At 40.7% G+C, this 20,599-nt stretch overlaps 1 protein-coding gene across 1 annotated transcript in view; it reads right to left on the reverse strand.

The window, feature by feature from the left end:
• Positions 1 to 20,599, reverse strand: part of BCAT1 (branched chain amino-acid transaminase 1, cytosolic) — a 43,034-nt gene that overhangs the window by 9,626 nt on the left and 12,809 nt on the right. The window contains exons 2-7 of the mRNA XM_009332834.1: positions 16,188 to 16,388; positions 12,767 to 12,877; positions 11,749 to 11,868; positions 9,285 to 9,448; positions 7,450 to 7,592; positions 1,430 to 1,515 (exon numbers count right to left, since the gene is read on the reverse strand). Of these exons, the coding sequence (XP_009331109.1) occupies positions 1,430 to 1,515; positions 7,450 to 7,592; positions 9,285 to 9,448; positions 11,749 to 11,868; positions 12,767 to 12,877; positions 16,188 to 16,388 (825 nt within the window). The remainder of the gene's footprint in view (positions 1 to 1,429; positions 1,516 to 7,449; positions 7,593 to 9,284; positions 9,449 to 11,748; positions 11,869 to 12,766; positions 12,878 to 16,187; positions 16,389 to 20,599) is intronic.

Below are 20,599 nucleotides of genomic sequence, written 5' to 3' on the forward strand. Positions count from 1 at the left end.
ACTGGCCCCAAAACTGAGCCCTGGGGAACACCGCTCGTGACCCACCGCCAACTGGATTTCACTCCGTTCACCACAACTCTCTGGGCCCGGCCGTCCAGCCAGTTTTTTACCCAGCGCAGAGTACACCTGTCTAAGCCGTGAGCCGCCAGCTTCTCTAGGAGAATGCTGTGGGAGACGGTGTCAAAGGCCTTACTGAAGTCCAGGTAGACCACATCCACAGCCCTTCCCTCATCCACTAGGCGGGTCCTATCAGACCAAACTAAAGCTTAGCCCTTGTTTTATATGCAGGCTTTTTAACATGAAACAGAGTTGCTTATGATAGCAGAAAACATGATTAGCTCTGGACAGGATAGTATTTGGAGAGAGAGGCAGGGACACCATGTAAGCAGAGTTTCAGACAGGTTAGGGAATGGAGATCAGGAAGTAGAGAACAACCTTTGTGAGAGTGGCAGACACCTAGTTATTCACAAGGACTGAGGTGAGAGTCTGGTATCTCACAAACAAGCCCTATCAACTGGGAATATCTGCCTGACTTGTAAAGGAGATGGGACTGAGACATGTGCATGCATATCTGCACTAGGGGACTACCAATACGAATAAAGACATGTAAGAGTTCAGTGCAGGTCAACAAGTGGCACACGTGCCACGAAGTACATGCCTAGCTCTCTTCGCTGCAAGTTAGATTTAAGTGATATAACTGTGAACTGTATTTCAGGAAGTCTTTCAGCTACAGGTGGTTGGAAGCTGAGTTAATACCCGGGGGGAAAGTATCACACATGCCTGTGTTATTCCTGTTACTCCTCCCTAAACATAAACCTGGCCAAAACCAGGAGACAGGATACTGGGCTTGATGAGCCTTTGTATAGTATTCTTATCCAAGCTGCAATAAAACCCTTGAATACAATACAGGCAGAGTGAACAGTTTGCTGCATTTCAAGATATTTGGACACTTGGGACTACCTCATAAGTACTTGGATGGCTACACTACAGAACTGGAATCTGGAAGCAGACAGATGACTTCAAGACTGTGGCTGGATTTTAGGCTGTGTGCTAGTTATTAGAAATAAGGGTGGAGAGAACTAAGTGGAGAAATAGTGTGCTGATGACTCAAGTATAGCTGTGGTCACGCACGGTAATTGTTTGTTTCCTTGCTTTAAGTTGCTGGTACCAGTGGATTTAATGAGAATTTTCATGTTAAAATACTACATGGAGCTACTTTAATAAGCTTGGTATTGTTCTGTGTGACAGGTGTGGGTATTCCGATGATGTTGCTGGGAATCTATGAATTAGCATGCCCTTAGTTCCCATTTAGTTAAGGGATTTGACCAGATCAGTTGAACTTCAAGATCCTGAGCACCAGGAATGCTTACTTTCGTCGATGTTATAACGTGATAGTTGAAACCCTTACTGCCAAGGTCAAAACACTCACCCAATTGCGTGCCAGATCCAAAATGCTTTGTCTTGTCACTCCTGGAAGGATGATGCCATCTAAAGGTGGGGTTGCCAATTCATTTTCTGTCAAACACAAAAGAAATAGAAACACTGGTTGAAAAGCAAACAAAGAAACAAAAATAATGTTTACCGATATTACACCAAACATGAAAATAAAAAAGAAGTTGAATGATATCAGAAACGTTCCCTACCCAGTAAGATGCAAGATTTATCAGAGTTCTATAAGAACACAAGTTACACAAATTCAATTCCAATAAGTTGTTATTGTTTGGAACCTTTTGAGTATGTTTCAGTGGGTGGGGAAGAAACGTATTTAATACATTAATAAATACATGGCTAAAGCCTAGTAGTAGGTTTTATTCCTCAGTGTATTATGGACTCACTGTATAACTACTGGGAACCATTGAATGGCTCAGTCTTCAAATTAAGAATAGAGAGGCACAAGGGAAAGCCACGCCTAATAATCTCAGGGCAGATCATGACTTTCCCTGAACTGCTTTACTTAATTTAGGAATATGGGGTTCAGTATACCTACTTCATAGCATTAATATGAAGCATCTACCAGAAGTTTTGAGGCCCGTTTACTGAACAAGCAAAGCAGTGGAAACTTTGCCAGATGCGTCTTGAGAGGAGACTTCCTTAATGATCTTTTGTCTTAGTCTAGACATCCTTTTTCCCCCTAATTTTTTCTTTACACAAAAAGAGCAGCCCTAATAAAACTGCAAAAGCACCAACAATTCATATTGTTCAACTAGTCTGGTTTGTTAGCTTGTTTTTCTTGTTTGCTTTTGGAAAAGAACATTAGATAAATGTTCATCTAACATAATTAATGAAACGGTAGATAAATGATAATCCATACTTGGTAAATACTTAAATTACAACACAGAAGTTTGTATGTAGTCTTCGTTCTTCCATCTAACAGTCGCAGCAAATCAGAGTTAATATTTTTCATTTTAAACCATCACTTTTATTTTAAACCATCACATAGCATACTCAGTGGTTTCTATTATCAGAGAATACCGAGCATTTCCTCTTTCAGACAGCCAGGCTCTTTTAAGACAGTCTCAAATCTGCACTGAGAAGTGAAGACATCCACAGTCTTTCAGTAATACTCGTCATAATTTTTTTTCTAACCACTTTCTCTTCTCAATGAGAATCCATTATCTTTCTTGATCTTATAAGGATACTATCCTGCTTATTAAATCCACAAACCATTAAGGTTATTGATTCATTTTTACCTAGGTCACATAAAAGAACAAGATATATTATGCCCCCTTCTCCCTACTCGCAAAAGATCACTGAATCCAGGCCTGTTTGAACCAGTCTCAAAGGAGAAGCTGTCTTAAAAATGTTTCTATAGGTCCTGTGAAAACTTGCAGCTGAGCAGAAGAGAAAAACACAGTATTTGTCCTTGGACTGAGAGAGCAGGTTGAGCTCAGCTGCTTAATACTCTGTTTTCAGCTGTCAGCTAGATAATTCTGTGCACAAACACTGCCTGCCAGCCAGTGCGTACACAGCTCCAGACTGACTACAGCATGGGCTCTCTCCTGCTCTGCAAGAGAGGGCTTTGGGAGCTGGGGTGGGATAGGGGAAATGGAGGATAAATAAATGGAATTGTTCATTGAATCTGCTACTCACTGTCCATTGTCTCAGGAAATGTCTGTTACTTTTTAATGCAGCCACCCCTGGATTTATTAATTTGGATTGGGAGTTTTTCCTACCTATGCTTCCATGTTCCTTTTATGAGGATCCATACACACCTAAGTAACAGATGTAAACTGCCATGCCAAAATGTATAAAAAAGCTGCCCTAGAACAGGCTATATATTCTGCTCTGGTTTGAGTGCTATTCCTTAACCTATCCCAGACTCCTAACTACAGCAGTGCTCTCTTCTTTCTTATACAGTCAGGAACAATAGCTTTCCTTTTTTGGAGTCTGTCTAGCATCACTCCTAATCATGCTGCGTGTCTGGTCCTAATTCTGGCACAACTATCAAAACAAGAGGACTTAAAAACTTTCCATGAGGCACAGGGCTCACCTGATTCTGAACACTGGAAACCTGATGTTCTGCATTTGTGACCCAGTCATATACAAGTGCTCCCCTTTCTCTAACAGAAAACTTCAAATAACGTGGACCTTAATACCAAAGATTGTGACTACACACCAGATAATATTCTCTATTTGGTGATGTTGCCACAGATCTTGGCCAGGACCTGTTTAAGCTCAACAACATATATTAATTGATTTGAGCTAGTTTGAAAAGGTGCCAGGCCAAACCAGCCGCCAAACAGCACTGAGCAGACAGGACATGGGAGTCTCAAAATGTTTCGAACAGCCTGCTCTGTAGAATTTTGTCAAGTATACATATGATGCCTACCAGCCCGGGGCCACTCAAGGAACATCTGCTCCCCTGGTATCCGGCAGAGATGATAACGCTATACAACATGGCATGCCAAAAAGCTCATCCTCTCTGTGAATTGATGCCAAACCAGGCTCCATGTGACATCAGTTTGTCCATCTCCAAAAAAACAGACTGTGAGCTCACAGACTCCATTTGCCTTCTGAATTATTTTGATGGGCTAGAAGCCTTAAAATATATAGTAGCAAAAAGGGGGGGAAAGGCATTTGAAGGAAAATGCCAGGGTTTCTCTTCAGTTGACTACTGTTACTGTTATAATAGTAGCACTATCAGTCCAGTGCCCCATTACACCAGGCATAGTATAGGCATGCTGTAACAATGGAACCCCATCAGAGTGTTTAAAGGGATTTTTAAAATGAGGTGTTGCATATTACATAGCTTCAATTTTTACACATCTGTATTTATGAACATACAGCAGATAAGATTCCAAACACGGGACGCCTTCAGTACTAGTCACACTATAACAATGCTGAGAAATTCACCAAAATATATTTTACCAAAATGATAACAGATACCAAGTGAACTTCAGGGTCAAGGAGAACCCAGGAAACCCTGATTTCACTATTATAAACAGCTGACTTCTCTCCCTGTTTGTTATGGACCTTTCTATTTCTTTCTCCCTATTTCCCTCAGGTTTTTCTTCTACTCTCCCCTCATGCAATCACTCTTGTCTTCGCATCTCTGTCAATGTACATTCCTCAGTTACTTTTCCCTCCTTTTCTTTGTCTGCCATCTCATTCATCTGCTGCTCTCCCCTCCATGCTATTGCCATGGCTTTCTATTAGAGCAGAAGGTACGATCCTTATTTTGTTAGTAGTCTACTTGTACGAGGTACTTCTGCAGCACAAATAATCCTCCACCTACAGAACACGAAGCAAACTTGCCTGATATTTTACCTGACTGTTCCAGAGAATCTTTTAACATATTTGGTTTTTTATTTATGTAAGCTATTTTGAAGTGGCCACTATTAATCCCCATTTTAATAACAGCACAAAAATATTAAGTAATGCCTGAATGCTATTCACAATGCCTTAACATTAAAGCTAGAAGTAGAGCCCAGATGGTTCCAAATCATTCTAAAGAAACTGAATTTTTGGAAGGTGCACACAGATTTCATAGTTAGCAACCTTCAGGTTGGACATACGTTTCAATTTTAAGGTTTTCCATAAAGTCAAGCCTATATTCTAGGCAGAAGAACAGACATTATTAAAGGAAACAAGTTTCAGTGTTAACAGCTTCTTGGGATTGTTATGTGCTCTGAAAAGGCGGGTGGAAGGGACTGTAGGGTGACCAAAATTTTCACTTTGCAACCATAAACTGTAAACAGTGTTTGACGAATGATACATCACACTCCTGTATTTATGCAACAGCAGGGATCCAGATTTTGTCATATTATAAGCCTCAGCCAGAGCAGCAGTGGACATACAAGAGCAGCATAGAGCACGTCATGTTATTTTACCAGAAGTTGAGTAGTTTCCTCCCCTACTCCCTCCTCAACGTTACAACCGAAACATTTTTCCAGGCTCCTCCTGCTGCCCAAGACAACATGTCATGTTTAGTCACAATGCTGTAACTGAAAATATACAGCAAAGGCTTGCAAGAAAAGCCTACTCTCATTGGAAGCATAAATGTCCTTTAGTCTAGGCTTTACTGGGCTGGGTCTTTGATTTATTATAAGCCAAGGAGAGCAGTTCAGACTATTCCACAGTGACCTCTGAACAAACAAAGAAGGGCATTTTCCTTTTGATGATGATCTGCAATTTCTGCCTCACTATTTTTATGTTAGATCCCTCTCTCAGCTGCAGGATTTGCATAACAAAACAAAACCACAGCCTAAGTAAGTATCCGTTGTGAAGTGATAGCACATAATGGCAAACACTTTTTAAATCACGATGTAAAGCCATAGGCAGGTATGTGATGACACACGCTGGTAGCAAGAGTGATTCTCAATCAAAGATATCATAAATTAAGCATTAATCAACACACTGGGAGACAGCAAAGTGCTCCAACGATGCTAATGACCATGTCGTGTGAAATGGCAGGTTTGCAGTATACAGTTAGCTTGGGTGGCATGAATTACAAGTTGTTTGCTATGGCCACCTCACAATAGTACTATTCAGTAGTGCACTGGTAACACAGTGATTGGCAGATCTTTGGAACAGTACAGTGCTGCAGCTGGATAATTCCAGCATATTCCTGGTTTAAGTACAATGAGAACATTGAATTCTAATTACGTCCCCCCTTCAGCGTCCTTTCCCTGGGCAGAATGAGCCAAAATCTATTTTCGTGTCTCTCCAGTGAAGTTACACAAGGCGTGAATTTGCCCATCTAGCTACACTGACAAATCTACCACTGCTATAACAACAACAACAACAAGATTTCTCATATTCATAGTTTCATTCACAAGACTTCACAGACTCATTCAACACTGAGGGAGTATCATCCCTCTTCTTACAAAAGTGGTAAAGATTTTGCAGAACAAGTAATGAAACTGGAGATGGGAGTCAGGTAGCTGGATTCCCATTACCCTACATATCCAAAGCATGCTGCTGTCCCCACAGAATGTTGCCTCTGCACTGCAGCTGAGCACTGCCAGAAAAATGTCAATTTTCAGGGGTACCCATGGCACTATGACGAAATCAGAGTCTGAACCCTGCATCTGCTGCCATGCAAAAATTCAGTAACACTTAATTTTCATGGAGGGCCAGCACTCATGGAAGTCAGCAGGTGTCCTTTTATTCACTTGCCTATACATTGGCTCAACCCTTTAAGGACTCAGAGTCATGTAGTCTTCTGAACCAGTTCTCAGGTGCAGCTATCACTTCTCAAGCACTGAATACTTGCATGCCCAATGGGTGTTTCTGAGATGCCTAAATAGTTGGCTGCTTATTAACTAGATAGTTTTCTAATCAGCATGTACATTGCTCAGAGGTGACTACTGGTACAAAGAGGTAAAAATGGCTTCAAGAATGATGGTATATCTCGAAAGCATCATTTGAGCTTTCACAGCATTCCACATTAGTGATGTGGAACGCTGACTGATGTTTCTCTCTCTCTGCCTCCACTGGACAGAATTTCAAATTCTTCAAAGAAAGAGCTGAGTTCTTCATCAGTTGGATGCTGAAATTCTTTTGGCTATGCTTCAGGAACATTTGACCTGCCAGAAAGCAATGATGGGAACGACTCAGGTCCAAAGCCACAGAGTTTGAAGAGTTACACAGCCAGAAGGTGTCTTTACTACGTCTGCATTGTTTCTGACCCAACACCTCCTTCAAGATCAAGCATGCTGCTAGAGTTGATACCAAACCTGCAGCGTGACCTTGTGTATGGCTAGACTCTACCCTTCTGAGCACACAGACTAGCCCAACAGTTTAGTATGTTATCAGTAGGCAGTACTCACAGCTGCTCCAGAATCTCCTCTTTCACAATGGTATAACTGAGAGTCACCTATCAGTTTTCAGAAGAGAATAGACATTTCCTTTGTTAAATCTTCTTCATTAAAAAGTTTATGATCATTTTGTGGATTATGGTCCCAACTGTCTACTCTGTTGAAGTTTTAATGTTTTGTGTTACTATACCTCCATCTTCATTTATCCAGTAGAGAAACAGATTCATTGTTCCAACTTCAGTTATTTGGTGATCTTCCCCATAAAGCCACAAAACCTGCTGGCAGCCTAACTCCAGGGCTTCTTGCTGGGCATAAACAGAAGAACCATAATTCCTTCCAGAAACAAAAAGAAAGAGCAAATAGTTATGAGTATCTGGTTGGGTATTTTCTCATTTCTATGCAAGGTTTTGTGCACATCTACCTTATGAGCAAGTGCTCTGCACAGTCACTGCTTGTCCCTGGACTATTTTCATTGGAAGTACTCTACTAGTATTTTACTAGATCATTTGTATCTACAACCCAAAAAACTTTGAAGGGCTGAACAGCATCAACAGCTCAAACACATCGACCCAAATTGTCTTAGTAATACCTCTTGTTCCATTTTCTGGACATTCTAATTGTTGCAATTAGACACCTTAGGAAAGCATTTGTCTTTATTTAGCAGTTGGCATCCTGGAGAAAGAGCAACAATTCCCATCCAGCTCACGGTTTTAAAAAAAGCAAAACAAAACCATCTACCTCATCTCACATATGTCAGATGAACAGATGGGTCATATATGTCAGATGAACCTCTTGGAACACAAAAATCACCAGAGGCGACATTTCTTTTCTAGTGAAAGACATTTGCAGAACTAGTGGCTTCGGGAGCTGCAGATGGGCTTTGATGAATTCCGTATCTTTGAGGAGCAACTGTTTTCCTAAAATGCTGCCTACAGAGTGAACCTGCCTGAATAATAAGTGTTTACTCTGTAGCTGCTTTGAGTGGGGGGAAAAAAACCCTTTCACTTCTGATGTTCAACAACCATCAAGACCCAAAGTCAGCAGCTCCAAAGTGCTGAACACACACTGGAGTTAAGTTCTCACCTCTGGGCACAAATCAAGTCAGTAGTGACTCCAGACTATTCCTTTTTTCACAGCTGACATATGAGGGATGCACAGGAAACAATTAATATATTTCTAAAACTAAGCAAAAACTCACAAAGAAAGAATAGAGGTCTCAGAACACCAAACTGAATGAAGGAAAGCTGTTTTCTTGCCCTTTGATTATTCTACTAGCTCAGTGGAGCAGCACTTGACAACTGCTAACTTCCAGCCTAGAAAAGAAACTCCCAGGTAGAGACAATAAGCTTCGTTTAAACCAAAGACCAAGGATGTATCATTGAGTCATTTATTCAGCCATATCCAAGTTGCTTGCTCCAGTTAAGTCCTAAGCAGCTTCACTCTACAAGTCAAGTACTTGGACATTAACAATTATGTTTCTACCTAACTAGTGTTTTGGCCTACTTCAGCAGAAAACTGCCAGACTATGGTCAAGTCAATGCAGATAATTGTCTCATGATTTTCCTTAAACACCCATACTCCCCTAGCTAACTGCAGATGGCTTGTCAGGACAGTCTGCCAAGGAAGGAGGTCAGCAGTCAATGCTGCTCACTGCTCAGTTGGCAGCAGGCTGCTATACTGAATGCTGCATCACAGAAGTGGTATCTTTAGTGTCAACTTCTGCAAGGGAAACAGCCAAAGTATTACATGGACACCTTCCAGGTCCAGTTCCTCAGCTTGAGATGCTGCAAAATTGCCTCTGCAAATAATCCACTTGGCTGTAATATCCAAACAAAAATATGCAACTGAATTGTATAAATAATATTTGCAAATATTATTTATAATATTGTTAGAAACCTTTGTTACAGTACATTGTTTGTTTAACTGCTACATTTAATACCTCTACTTCTGCTGGATTAGATACTTCACTAAAAACCAAATCTCCTTTGTGAGCTATGTAGAGGATGCAGAATTATGTTTTCTTACCCTCCCAGTTTGCAGTCCCCCGTTCCTCCTTTCCAGGCTCTTACATATTTTGGATCTGCCCATAAGGATATTGGATTAAAGCTTCCACTTGCAAAGTAAGGGCCCACAGGGCTCAGTATGACATACAGTAGAGCTTTAGTCGGCTTCTTCACTCCAAGGGAAGGCTGAAAATAAGGAATGTAAACAAATCAGAAGTTACTGGTATACTTCACTTCAAACATCAGATGCTGCACAATTAGCATTTGAAACACTGTTTTCAGAGGAACTGCAGCACGAGAGTGCTTTTACCAGGACAATGCAAAGTGCTGCAATGAAGAGAAAATATTTATATAACTTCCCCCCCATCCAAGCAACATAACAACCCTAATTTTATATACTGTCATCATTCACTTACAGCTGTTTCATTTATCTATATATTATTCTAATCTTCTCAAATAGTTTCAAGCTTTTGAGAATTCAGAAATTAGCTTAACAAGATACTATATAATTATATGAATTAATCACAGCAGAAGCCTGCAAAGCCTTCTGGGGGGAGGAGTGGCAAGGACCACTGCTAGCAATAACAACAGTGGAGGAACCACTGTCAGCTGCATTAGTGATGAGAATTAGCCAATGCCACTTAGAAATGGCATTGGCAGAGTTGAGTGCTGGCTCTGTGAATGGCTGTGTGACAAGCTAAAACGATTTGCCTGCTGGAAATGGTTCACACAACACCACAGGAAATAACCTGGAATATATCGCTTTTTTTTTCCCCCTCCTCTCTGAGAGATGGCTTCTCACACTTCAAGTCATCACCATCAATACTTGAAGGTGGAGGTGAAAAGTCTGCACTGGTCAAAGTCTGAATCCTGTGGTAGGAGACTCTGCTTAACTATATGATACTTTGCAAAGCTCAGGACCGACCACAGAACGATTGAGGTTGGAAGGCGCCTCTGGAGATCACCTTGTTCAACCCACCTGCTCAAGCAGGGCTATGTACAGCTGGTTACCCATGATTCTTGGATCTTCTATGCAACTGAATGGGTTACTATTTTCTCTCCACTCAGAGAAACCAGTCTCGTAAAAAGAACAAGCTCATCCTTGGTCTCTAAGATTAGGCCTCCATTGAAAAAATGTTATTGAACTTAAATCTTTAGGACCAAAGGTCTAAACAAAACACTGTGCACAAAGCACATGAAGCTAAATTGGGAGGTGGGAGGGAAAATAATAATAGTGTAATAATGCAACTAGTGGAAAATTCAAATAAGCCCTCCTCAGGTGCTGAGAGGGTTCTTTTGATTTCTGTCTACCTTACTCCTTCAGCAAAACTTCTAACAAGAATTAACTAACCGAGATCTTGATATTTTTCCTGATTCTTACATGATCGTTCAAAAGATTGTGCTGACTGGGTTTCCTAATTGTGCTGATTCATAAAAGATTAGCAGGACACGCAACCCGGAAACAACATATGACATTGTGGAAAGGCCAGATATGTTGGCTAACCTGAAACAAAGCTCAACAGCAAAAGAACTTCCAGAAACAAAAACAGGGGAAAAAAATTCAATTTTTAACATTAATACTTTACAGTCACTGAGTGGAGATCTTTCCATCTGAAAATCTGCAACTAGTTTACAAGCATTAAATTAATGGAGTCGTAGAACATGTGAAATGTATAATGCTCATGTATGGTAACTACTTACAGGTGTGGATATTGCAGAAGAGTAACTTGTCTAGTTGGAAACCATACATTCTTTTGCTTCCTTGTCCTATGCTCTACCATTATAGGTTTCTCTCTTGCCACTACTAAAAAAAAAACCCTTAAAGTTTTAATTCAAATAAACTCCCTGTGTGTAATTCCCTTTATAAATACTATAGGCTTGACTCACGCCCACAAGAAACTCACAGAGTACACACTAACACCTAGTTGCTAAGGAGCCTCTGATAAGGTCAGGTTTATCTGGGTTCAAGAATAAATTGACACAAGAACTTGTTCTCAGTTCTGTTAAAAGTCTCTCTCAGAAGAGCCATCTTAATTTACTGGGTAGAATCTTCCAAAATCTCCTCAGTAAGGTCAGGATGGAGGTATGAGATGAAATCACAAAATCCACTCAGCAAATTTCTGTTCCCTCACATTTTCTCCAGACTATTAGTATTTTAAAGGCACGTATTACCATGTCACAAATAACTATCCTTTTACTACAAAACCAAAGTTAATCTAAATTTTGCCATTACCACTCAGAATCGTTAATTGAAGTTTACGTTCTGTGGTCTGAATCAATGTGTCCACTAGGTGGTGGTGTGGTCAACATAAATTTGTGAAGCAGAGCTACAGGTGACTGACTCAGAAGTAAAAACGTAAGAACAATTTGCCCCTGAACTGTAATACTGTTGTCTAGTGACTACTGCATATTTCCCTTTATGGATGGAGGCTTTTGCCTCGTGCTTAAATACACAAAGGTGAAGAGGGGGAAAAAATGTTTCACACCTCAGTTCCAATTAAGGTAGGACGGATATACAGGCTGGCAGCGGTGGAGTATGGGACCCACTCCTTTTCCACTTCCACAAGCTTCCGAATGCACTCTAGCAGCTCATTCTGGTCAAAACACTGGGAAGGCAAAGCAAAGGGAGAAAATCAAATAGAGAAATATAGCCTGAACACTCTGTGATCTTTATGGACCCATATGCTAAGGGGAACACTTCATCTGGATACGTAACAGTGACAGTCCGTAGAGGTTCATAGGACTACACCATCTTCCTTGAGTTAATTTCTTACAGAATTTAAGATTCCATGATCTTTGCCACTGTGCCTTTTTATACAGTACCCTGAATGCCCTCCTTCTGCTACAAAGTATCCCCCTGAGAGAGTAAAAAGGAGCCGTTGACCCTTCTTGCCTCCAAAACCCATGGAGAGAACTCCCTGTGCAGCCAACACCTTCACTTTGGCGCGCTGCAAACTATGGCACCACCTCTTTCTGCAGAGGAGTGCTTTGGGTTATAACTCAAGGGACCCACCAAGTCTCCCTGTTTTACGAAGTTCTTACAGTAATAGAGCTAATAAGTGTGGGAGGAAATTCACTGGCCAATATACAACTGCTAAAAGCAGTGTTAAGTTGCTAGTGTGACCAAAAATGAAGGCACTCGGAGGCTGAAGGACTTAACTGAAGTGGAAAGAAGAAAAGGAAGAACATTAGCGCCAGAACAATTTAATCAGCTGTCTGCATGCGAATAGCTGCAGAACAGCGCTCATCCCTCAGAAATAGACTGTGTACATCGGAGGCAGTAGGGAGACAACAAAGCAAGCAAAACACTGCTGTGATTTAAAAGAAAAATGCATTACAAACAGTTCCTTTCACTGAATAAGATCTCTTAACAAAGTTTAACTGAACTATTCAAGAGTTAGAGTATTTGACGAATGTTACACTGCTGTAAAGTTTCAGAGATTTGTACTCTGAAAATGAAAATACGCTCTGACTTAAGGAGAATAAGATGTCTTGGCTACGTACTGGCAGACTTGCTCGTCTTGCTGATCGCGCCATCCTGTCCATATTGAGGGTTGGCCGGAACAGGCGGATCTTGCCATCCACTCCTCGGTAAGCCTTCATTCCTTCAAACAACTACCAAGCCAAAAAGGAGGGAAAAGAAATCAAATAATAATTGATTATTTATCCCACGATGATCTGTGCAAAAGCAGAACACACCCTTTGGAAATAAAAGAACTTCACTTTCCTGCTCACAGTACTCAAAGCATAAATGCTAACTAGTTAATCCTTGCAACACACTCCTGTGAGGTAGTATTATGAAGTTTATATTACAGAGACGACCTGCCTATGCTTCAGATATATCTTTCTCTGTCAGGGGACTTAATGATAACCATTTTTTTCATAATTTGGTTACAGCAATTAAAATTTGTAGCATGTGTTTGACTTAACCATTCCCTCACAACCTGACTGATACCTAAGGCTGAGCCAAAACAGTATTTTCCCTTACAGAAAAGATCTATAGAATTTAATTATATATGTTAATCATTTTTAGGGCTCTGTCCAAAATGCATTTTGGTAGGAAGCATAGAATAAGGTAATTAAAAGAACTCTGTTGTAGTTCTTGCTGTAGTTGTAGCAAAATCTTGGTCACTTATTTCCCCCATATATCCTTACGCTGTGGAAGGGGGTTTAGCTAGCATGAAAGACAGGTGGCCTCTAGTGTAAGGCATCAGCCTTACACTAGAGGAAGAATGCATGAAAATGTTTTATCTGTACCTTACAGGAAACTTAAATTAGTCATAATTATCCCATCAAACTGCAGAATCCGGATGACGGGTGTTGACAATCAGTGTACCAGAAACCCTTATTCCACCACTGCCCTCCCAGCAGAATGCTCTACAACATCTCCTAACCACAGCAAAAAACATATGCCAACAAAATATCCATAGTTATTTTCAGTTGATAATTTCCAGTTATAGTTATAGACAGAAAACACATGTACTATATAAGCTCACATTAATATATACAGGTATTATTTAGATTAAGTATTAAAGGATCACTTATGCTTATAGACAAGGTTTCAGATTTTTAGAATTTATTTTCTAAAGCATTTCTTTGTACATTAAATTTCAGTATAAGTTCTATGAATTTAACTGCATCGCTGCTGTCAGTCTCTGCAGACTTGTCCTCCTGACTGTTCCACAAAAAATGGCTTGAAATACATTCTACGTGGTTGAAGTCTACATATGCAGGTTTTTTATTTGGAAAAAAGAATCCTGTATTTGTGTATAAGTAATTTTAGTACAATGCGCAAGGTTTCATTCTTATTAAATTCTATAACATTTTCCCATAAGGATCAGTGGAATGCAACGTTTAGAAAGCTTTTGTGCAGTCCCATAACAGAGCTAGGTCCTTCCACATGACAAATTTTAATTGGGTTGTAACTGGGTTGCAGGAATCCCGGCAACTTTCCTTAGGCTACATGCCAACTATGTAGCAGAACCAGAATTAGAACCCAGAACTTTTTGCCTTCAATATTTATCTTATTCCTATGGCAATGCCAACCTTATTAAAAGCTTTGTACACAGTTTTGCAAAAGAAACTGTTCCTAGGATAGACATTGTAGCTACAAGAAAAAAATTCTATCTTTAATAAAGGATGGCATAGCTGGTGATATGGTTGATACTTTGATATGATTTTTATTGGGCCAGTTACTAACTAATACCACATTTCTGTAATGGTACTTTCTTATCACAGAACAGTTGTTTCCCCCCACCCTTCTCCCAAACACAGTCACAGAACTTTTAATGAGAGGGAAGAGGAAGGAATGTTACTACTAAGATTTGATCAATAGTTTGAGAGAAATAAGAATCATATCATTACTGAAACACAAAGCCTTCTCAAGCTGTTAAATCTTTTTCTCCAAAAAGAAATACTTTTAACCTGCCAGAGCTCAGTAGAACCTTTCACTTATTAAAAAAGGGAGACAGTGATGTGTTCCAGAAATGCTCAACTTGAATAAAAGCAACTGCTGTGGTTGCTTGATGTTTGGTTGCTACAGTGGTATGCAAACAATATTATCTGACATCTGTACATCACAGGAGCTGGATCTGGAGTTCAGCAGATCCAGACTATCACACTGCATCATGGAGGGCAAGGAGAAAGGGGAGGGAATGCCAAATTCATCATTTTTATTATACCCACTGTGTATTCATTGAGCCACAGCATTGGCACCAGATTCTCCTCTGTCTGTCCTCTTGGCTAGAGGAAACGTGATGCAATAAGGGTAAAAGAATGAAAAAAATGGGAAAAAAATAAGAGCATATTCATATTAGCAATGATTTCAGACTGGGCCAGAGGCCGAGCATTAAAGCAATATGCTACTAAGAGTGAAATATAGATTTGGGACTCCAGCGTGGTTTCTTACTTCTTGGGCAGATCAAGAGCTGCAGCCTTAGTCACAGGGGCCTGTTTTAATTTACACAGGACCTTTAGAGGCTTGGTGACTAGATGGGGAAAAAACAGCAACAACAAAAAATGGTGAAGACAGGAGCTCAGGGACAACAAGCAGGGAAAAGCTTGATCCTTCCCTTATACCAGTGGTTAAAAAAAAAAAAAAAAAAAAGAAAAAAGAAAAGAAAAGAAAAGAAACAATAAAAGAAGCACAAGCAACTCCACTAACTTCAGTGGAGGCACTCCCACCTACCCAGAAATGGGAGGAGAAGCAGGCTTCCATTTCAGCATATATGCCCTACTGAGGCTCTCACACAGATGTGAGTATAGGCAAAGCTGCTCTGGAGATACAAAAGGCAGCTTTAGACAGTAAGCAGCTAAGCACGGAAACTGTTAACCACGCTGGTTTCCGACTTAACATTTCACTTTCCAAAGTTCCTTGCTGTATATTCTCTGCTTAAATACACTTGTATATGCTGAATGCATCAGATCTAGTTCGGAGCTCTCCAGACTTGTTCGGAGTTGCAAACAAGCATCTGTCTAGTCTGTCCTACAATCCAAGCTATGAACCTTTAAAACAGCTTAAAATAACTTTCACAAAGTGCATGTTCAGTCCCCAAATTAAAGCTACCCTTGGAATCTCACACAGTCTTATCCAGTGCTTCATTAAGTTACATCAGAGACAGTAATTGGACCGATCCACCGTCAGTGAACTAGAATACTTTCTCAAATGAATTTGTCACCACACAAGAAAGGGCTCACCTTCACTAGGCTAGCAAGTTAAGTGAACTGGAATCCAGAGGCCAGAATTGCTTCTGAGTTATACTAACATAAACATAACCCTGTTGTAAATAATGGAATTATTCTGGAAGGACATCAGTTAACAAAACAAAATGTAACTCAGTACTAATAACAGTCCTTGTATTACAAAGCTATGGCTTCAAGAGCTAATGAAACAAAATAGCAGCTTCCAAATCGATTCAATACTCACTTCTATAGCATAATGCAGAGATGAGGAGGCTGGATGCAACGAAAGGTTCTCAAGTGGCTTAATATAAGGTTTCTCCCATCCTGAAGCCAAGGACCATTCAATTGTCAGCATATTATCAGTGAACACAGTTCCAAATACCAAACCACTGGGGTCTGGTTTTTCCTTGAAAGTCGTAGCTGGGGTGATAATCAAGTCTGAAGCCTGAAGGAACATGAAGACAAAAATGAAGTGTATGAAAATAGTTAAGTCAGACTGATTTAAAAATTATTCTGCATCAGTGAACATGGACAAATGCAATATTTTATCTGCGGGGACATCTAATGACAGAACGGTTAAAGGTGTCTAACCTCTAAGTAGCTGGCAAACTATTCATACTGTGTATGCACACATATACACAGTGCTGCTTATACCAAAAGTAGTTAGCACATTTTGAAGCACTGTTAAGTGGAGGAAGCAGTACAAGGTGTAAAAACAGAAAATTAGCAGATGACAATTTCTTGGACATTTAGATCAACACATCTATACAAGTTCCAGAAACACCCAACTGCTGTACCTCAGAACGTAAGCTGATCATCAGAAATTAATCCCCCTCATAACTAAGGAGATATGTCACGCTGATTTTCCTTTAATGCATAAAACCAATGTGAGGGATCAGAGCCAGCAGTCAGCAGATTACTTGGGTCACACTAGCTTGTTCATTCACATTCGTATTTTCCTAGAAAGAACCCATTAGCAAAGAAGGCTAAATGTTTCCCCGCATGATTAACTGTAGAGACTTTCTCTTACAAGCCATGACTTGTAGCTCAAATGGTGCGAATCATCCTGAAGAACAGCAGGGGAAGAAAGAAAGCAGGATCTCTGGCACCTCACTCCCCTTTTACACACAGATAGAGGGCTAAACAACTAGAGAGGGCTATGAAGTGATCCACCCTCTCTATTCTCTTTCTATGCCATCTGAGCATTTAAACTGTGCTGTTCAGAGGCAAGGAAGAATGCAACAAAGAATTGTATTCAAAGCTCCATTTTCCTTCCTAACATGACTCAGAAAGCACTGACCTTTATTACAGACCCCCAAGTGAAATCTTACTCCTCTACGTTTGGTACATATAGAATAGACTGGAACACAGGTAGTTCAGACTATTGTTCAAATAATTTGCACATACACTAAAAAGGCAGCTCTGCAAGAGATATCACTGACTTTGACTTCTCAGACTCAGCACACACTTTGCAAAATGAGAGAAAATTAGTCCCAAGCTTTTGAAAAAGACCACACGCACCCCTGCCTCTGTAAACAACCTGATTTTCAAGATGTCTTTAATGAACAATGGCCTATTTTTTATTGATTGGTTGGTTTTGGTTTGGGTTTTAGGGTTTTTTTTTGCTTAATGGCTTGGATGTAAAATTAACTTAGAGCTGGAGCACATGAATAGCTAAAAGCTTGTTTCAAACTATCTCCAATTATAGGGCTTGTCTAGATATTACAGTGCATTAGCCTGGTTGAACTAATACATAATCTGATGAAACACCAATTACTCTTCTTAACTCTTTATAGTACCCTTTATCCTACTGACAGTGAACTCTCCAATGGGAAAAGCACTACTTAACGATGTCCTGAAAATAAAAATGAATTTTACCTGACAACCTCTTATCATGCGCTTTGGAAAAAGATATTGTAGAAGAGCATGGATCAAAATAAAAGCCACAAAGGAGTGTTTGCAATTATCCACAATGCAAGACTCAGCTCAGGAAAACACTTATGCAGGAGCAGGATGTCAATGGGGCTTAAGCAAGGATGTAGAACACAGTTATATCCTTGGCTTTATCTCTGGACAGAATCACAGCTTCTAAAGAACTACTACTGCCAGTGGTATTAACAGCTCTCCCTGAAGTCAAGGCTTCTGTCTCATCTCAGGTAATTTTCATTAAGGTAATTATCTTTACAATAAACTGGCCTGGGGACCAGAATTGTCATATGGAGTCTCATCCCCTAGAATTCCCATCAGTGTGCTCATTTCTGCTTTTATGCCTCAGTTTGACAGTTCCTCAGTTGTGGTAGCACAACTAGTTGATAGGCAGCACTATAAAACAGTTTGCTAAGATCATCAGGGTTGACAAATAGCTTTTACTTTAAGGATGGGGAAGGATTTTAACCTGGCTCTTCTCTCACAGGCCCACAAGCACATGTAGAGGGAGCCGCGAGCTGCAGCCACAAGTGAAGAAACCACACTCCTTGGGAGCATCTGGGCTTTCTTTGACCCAGTTTTGCCACCAAAGATATTTCTCCAGATTTGGAGACCTGGGGTTCAAGAGAGTCTTGGACAGAGTCTCTGTCATGTGAGTGATAATTTAATAAAATGATGCTGATCAAATACAAGCACTCTGTTACGCTCTAATTGTTAATACAAAGAGGGTCCCAGATCCAGAGTCACTCCTGTGCTGGGTCATTAGAGATAAGAGGTGGGCCAAGTGCTCACTCCTGCAAGTTCAATAAAATGGGTACTCCTGTGTGACGGGCGGTCACACAGCAGTGACTATGGCTCAGAGCAGTAGCCCACGCTGCTTAGCTCTCAGCCCCAAGGACTGGGGACTTTCTGCAGTCACAAACAGAAATCACTGGACTGGATCTCAGGTTGAGTCACTTGAAGGCAGAAAGACTAGAGAGGAAGGTAGCTATGATGCTTATCCAGAAAAGAAGCAAATAGTTTCTGGATCACAGAGTTTCCTGGAGCTGCGCACTCTGAACAAGGAGCCCACCTGCTGTTTCTCACCTCCTCAGCATTTAGGGAAACCAGCTTTCATTCAGACATTTTGCAAACATCTGACTCAACAATATCAGGCACAACACTTGACCCATACACCTCCATCAAACAACAGTAGGAACACCCTGCAGAAGACCTCAAATATAGGCTAAACTGCACAGATCAGTAGGGCAACAATCATTAAACAGGCAAAAAGGCAATTTTCTTGATCCTTATAATCCTGTTAAGCTCTCAGGAGATGCATTTAAGATTTTTTTTGGCCATTGCTTTCTTAAGATCCTTTCTTAAGGCTCTTCTCTCTTATTCATTCTGTTGGATTTTTCTACCTCTTTTTACCAGGCAGCGAGTAGTGCAAGTTAAGAGTGTGCAAGATCACCTGAATCGTTCAGAATCCCAATGCTTTTTATGTCAAGACACCATCAAGCACTGCAATACATTCAATCTCTTTTTTCCATGGAGGGGGATGCAGGGGGGGTGTTGGAGAACCCATCCTTGGAGTACTCTCTCCCACAGTGTGGTCTGCAGCACAAAGTATTGCCAGCACCCTCAACCTCTTCTAGGTCCCTGAGTAGTAAGACCCCCTACACAACATCTCACCTGGGCCACAGACCCTTGTGGCTTAACTTGCCCCAAAGTCCTGTCCCAGCATTTTGTGGTGCTGTTCAAGCAGCACCAGCCAGAAGGAAACCAAACACTTAGAAGAACCCACACAAAGAGAGCAGAGCAAGGCCAGGTGACTAATACCAGGAGTACTGATTAAGTATCAATGCCTATTACTTTAATATCACTCATTAAAAAATTATCGCAGTGCTACCATGGTATCACCTATGACCTTTATAAACGGCAATTTATTCCTTTCCTTTGTCAACATTCCCCCAGCCCTGAAAGCAGCATATTAAGGATTGGCATTAACACCCATCCAGATCTCCACTGTTTGTACTGCCAATACAAAGGGCAATTTCCAACTAGGTTTGTGTTTTGCTTGCTTTGTTTATCAACATGCTCTTAAGCACCTTCTGTCGCTGCTGCCCAATAAAACCATTAAACTGGAAGGAAAACCGGTAAATGCAGCAACAAGAAGGATAAGGGAGATAAAGAAACAGATGTGGCACACAGTTTATTGCGTGCAGCTATTCGGCCCCTGTTGCCTAAAGTAAAATGACAAAGACGTAGTTCCAGCCCTGCAAACTCTCCATGTCGCAGCAGTACAGTACGTACAAGATACATGTGCCTAGATCCCAGCCCAGGGCACTCCAGTAAGAAATAGGAAGAACCAGATTGCCCTGCCTATGGTAGGCAAAAGGGAACGGTGGGGAAGTCACTGGATACTGTTGATTTTCAGGGCTTATACAGCAACACTACACCTACAGCCAGCCACTGTCTCGACCAGACGCACTTTTTTAAATAGCCTCTCATCTGAAAAGTGCCTGCTGATTCCAACACGACTTCTTCCAGAGCGAAGCTTTACCCAGACCAAGTAAAGAAGATATATTGTGACCTCCTGAACTAGAATTCACCATTTGATCAAAACAGATCTTGTCAATTATGAGCTAGGTCAAATTAAAAGCGAGGTGCTGCTCTGTGTCAATTTTAAGTAAAGCTGTAGCAAGACATTCTGGTGCCCCTAGCCAAGATGTCAGTTTAACACTTACT

Source organism: Pygoscelis adeliae, unplaced genomic scaffold (assembly GCF_000699105.1).
Source record: "Pygoscelis adeliae isolate BGI_AS28 unplaced genomic scaffold, ASM69910v1 Scaffold38, whole genome shotgun sequence".
Classification (NCBI taxonomy): Eukaryota; Metazoa; Chordata; class Aves; order Sphenisciformes; family Spheniscidae; genus Pygoscelis; species Pygoscelis adeliae.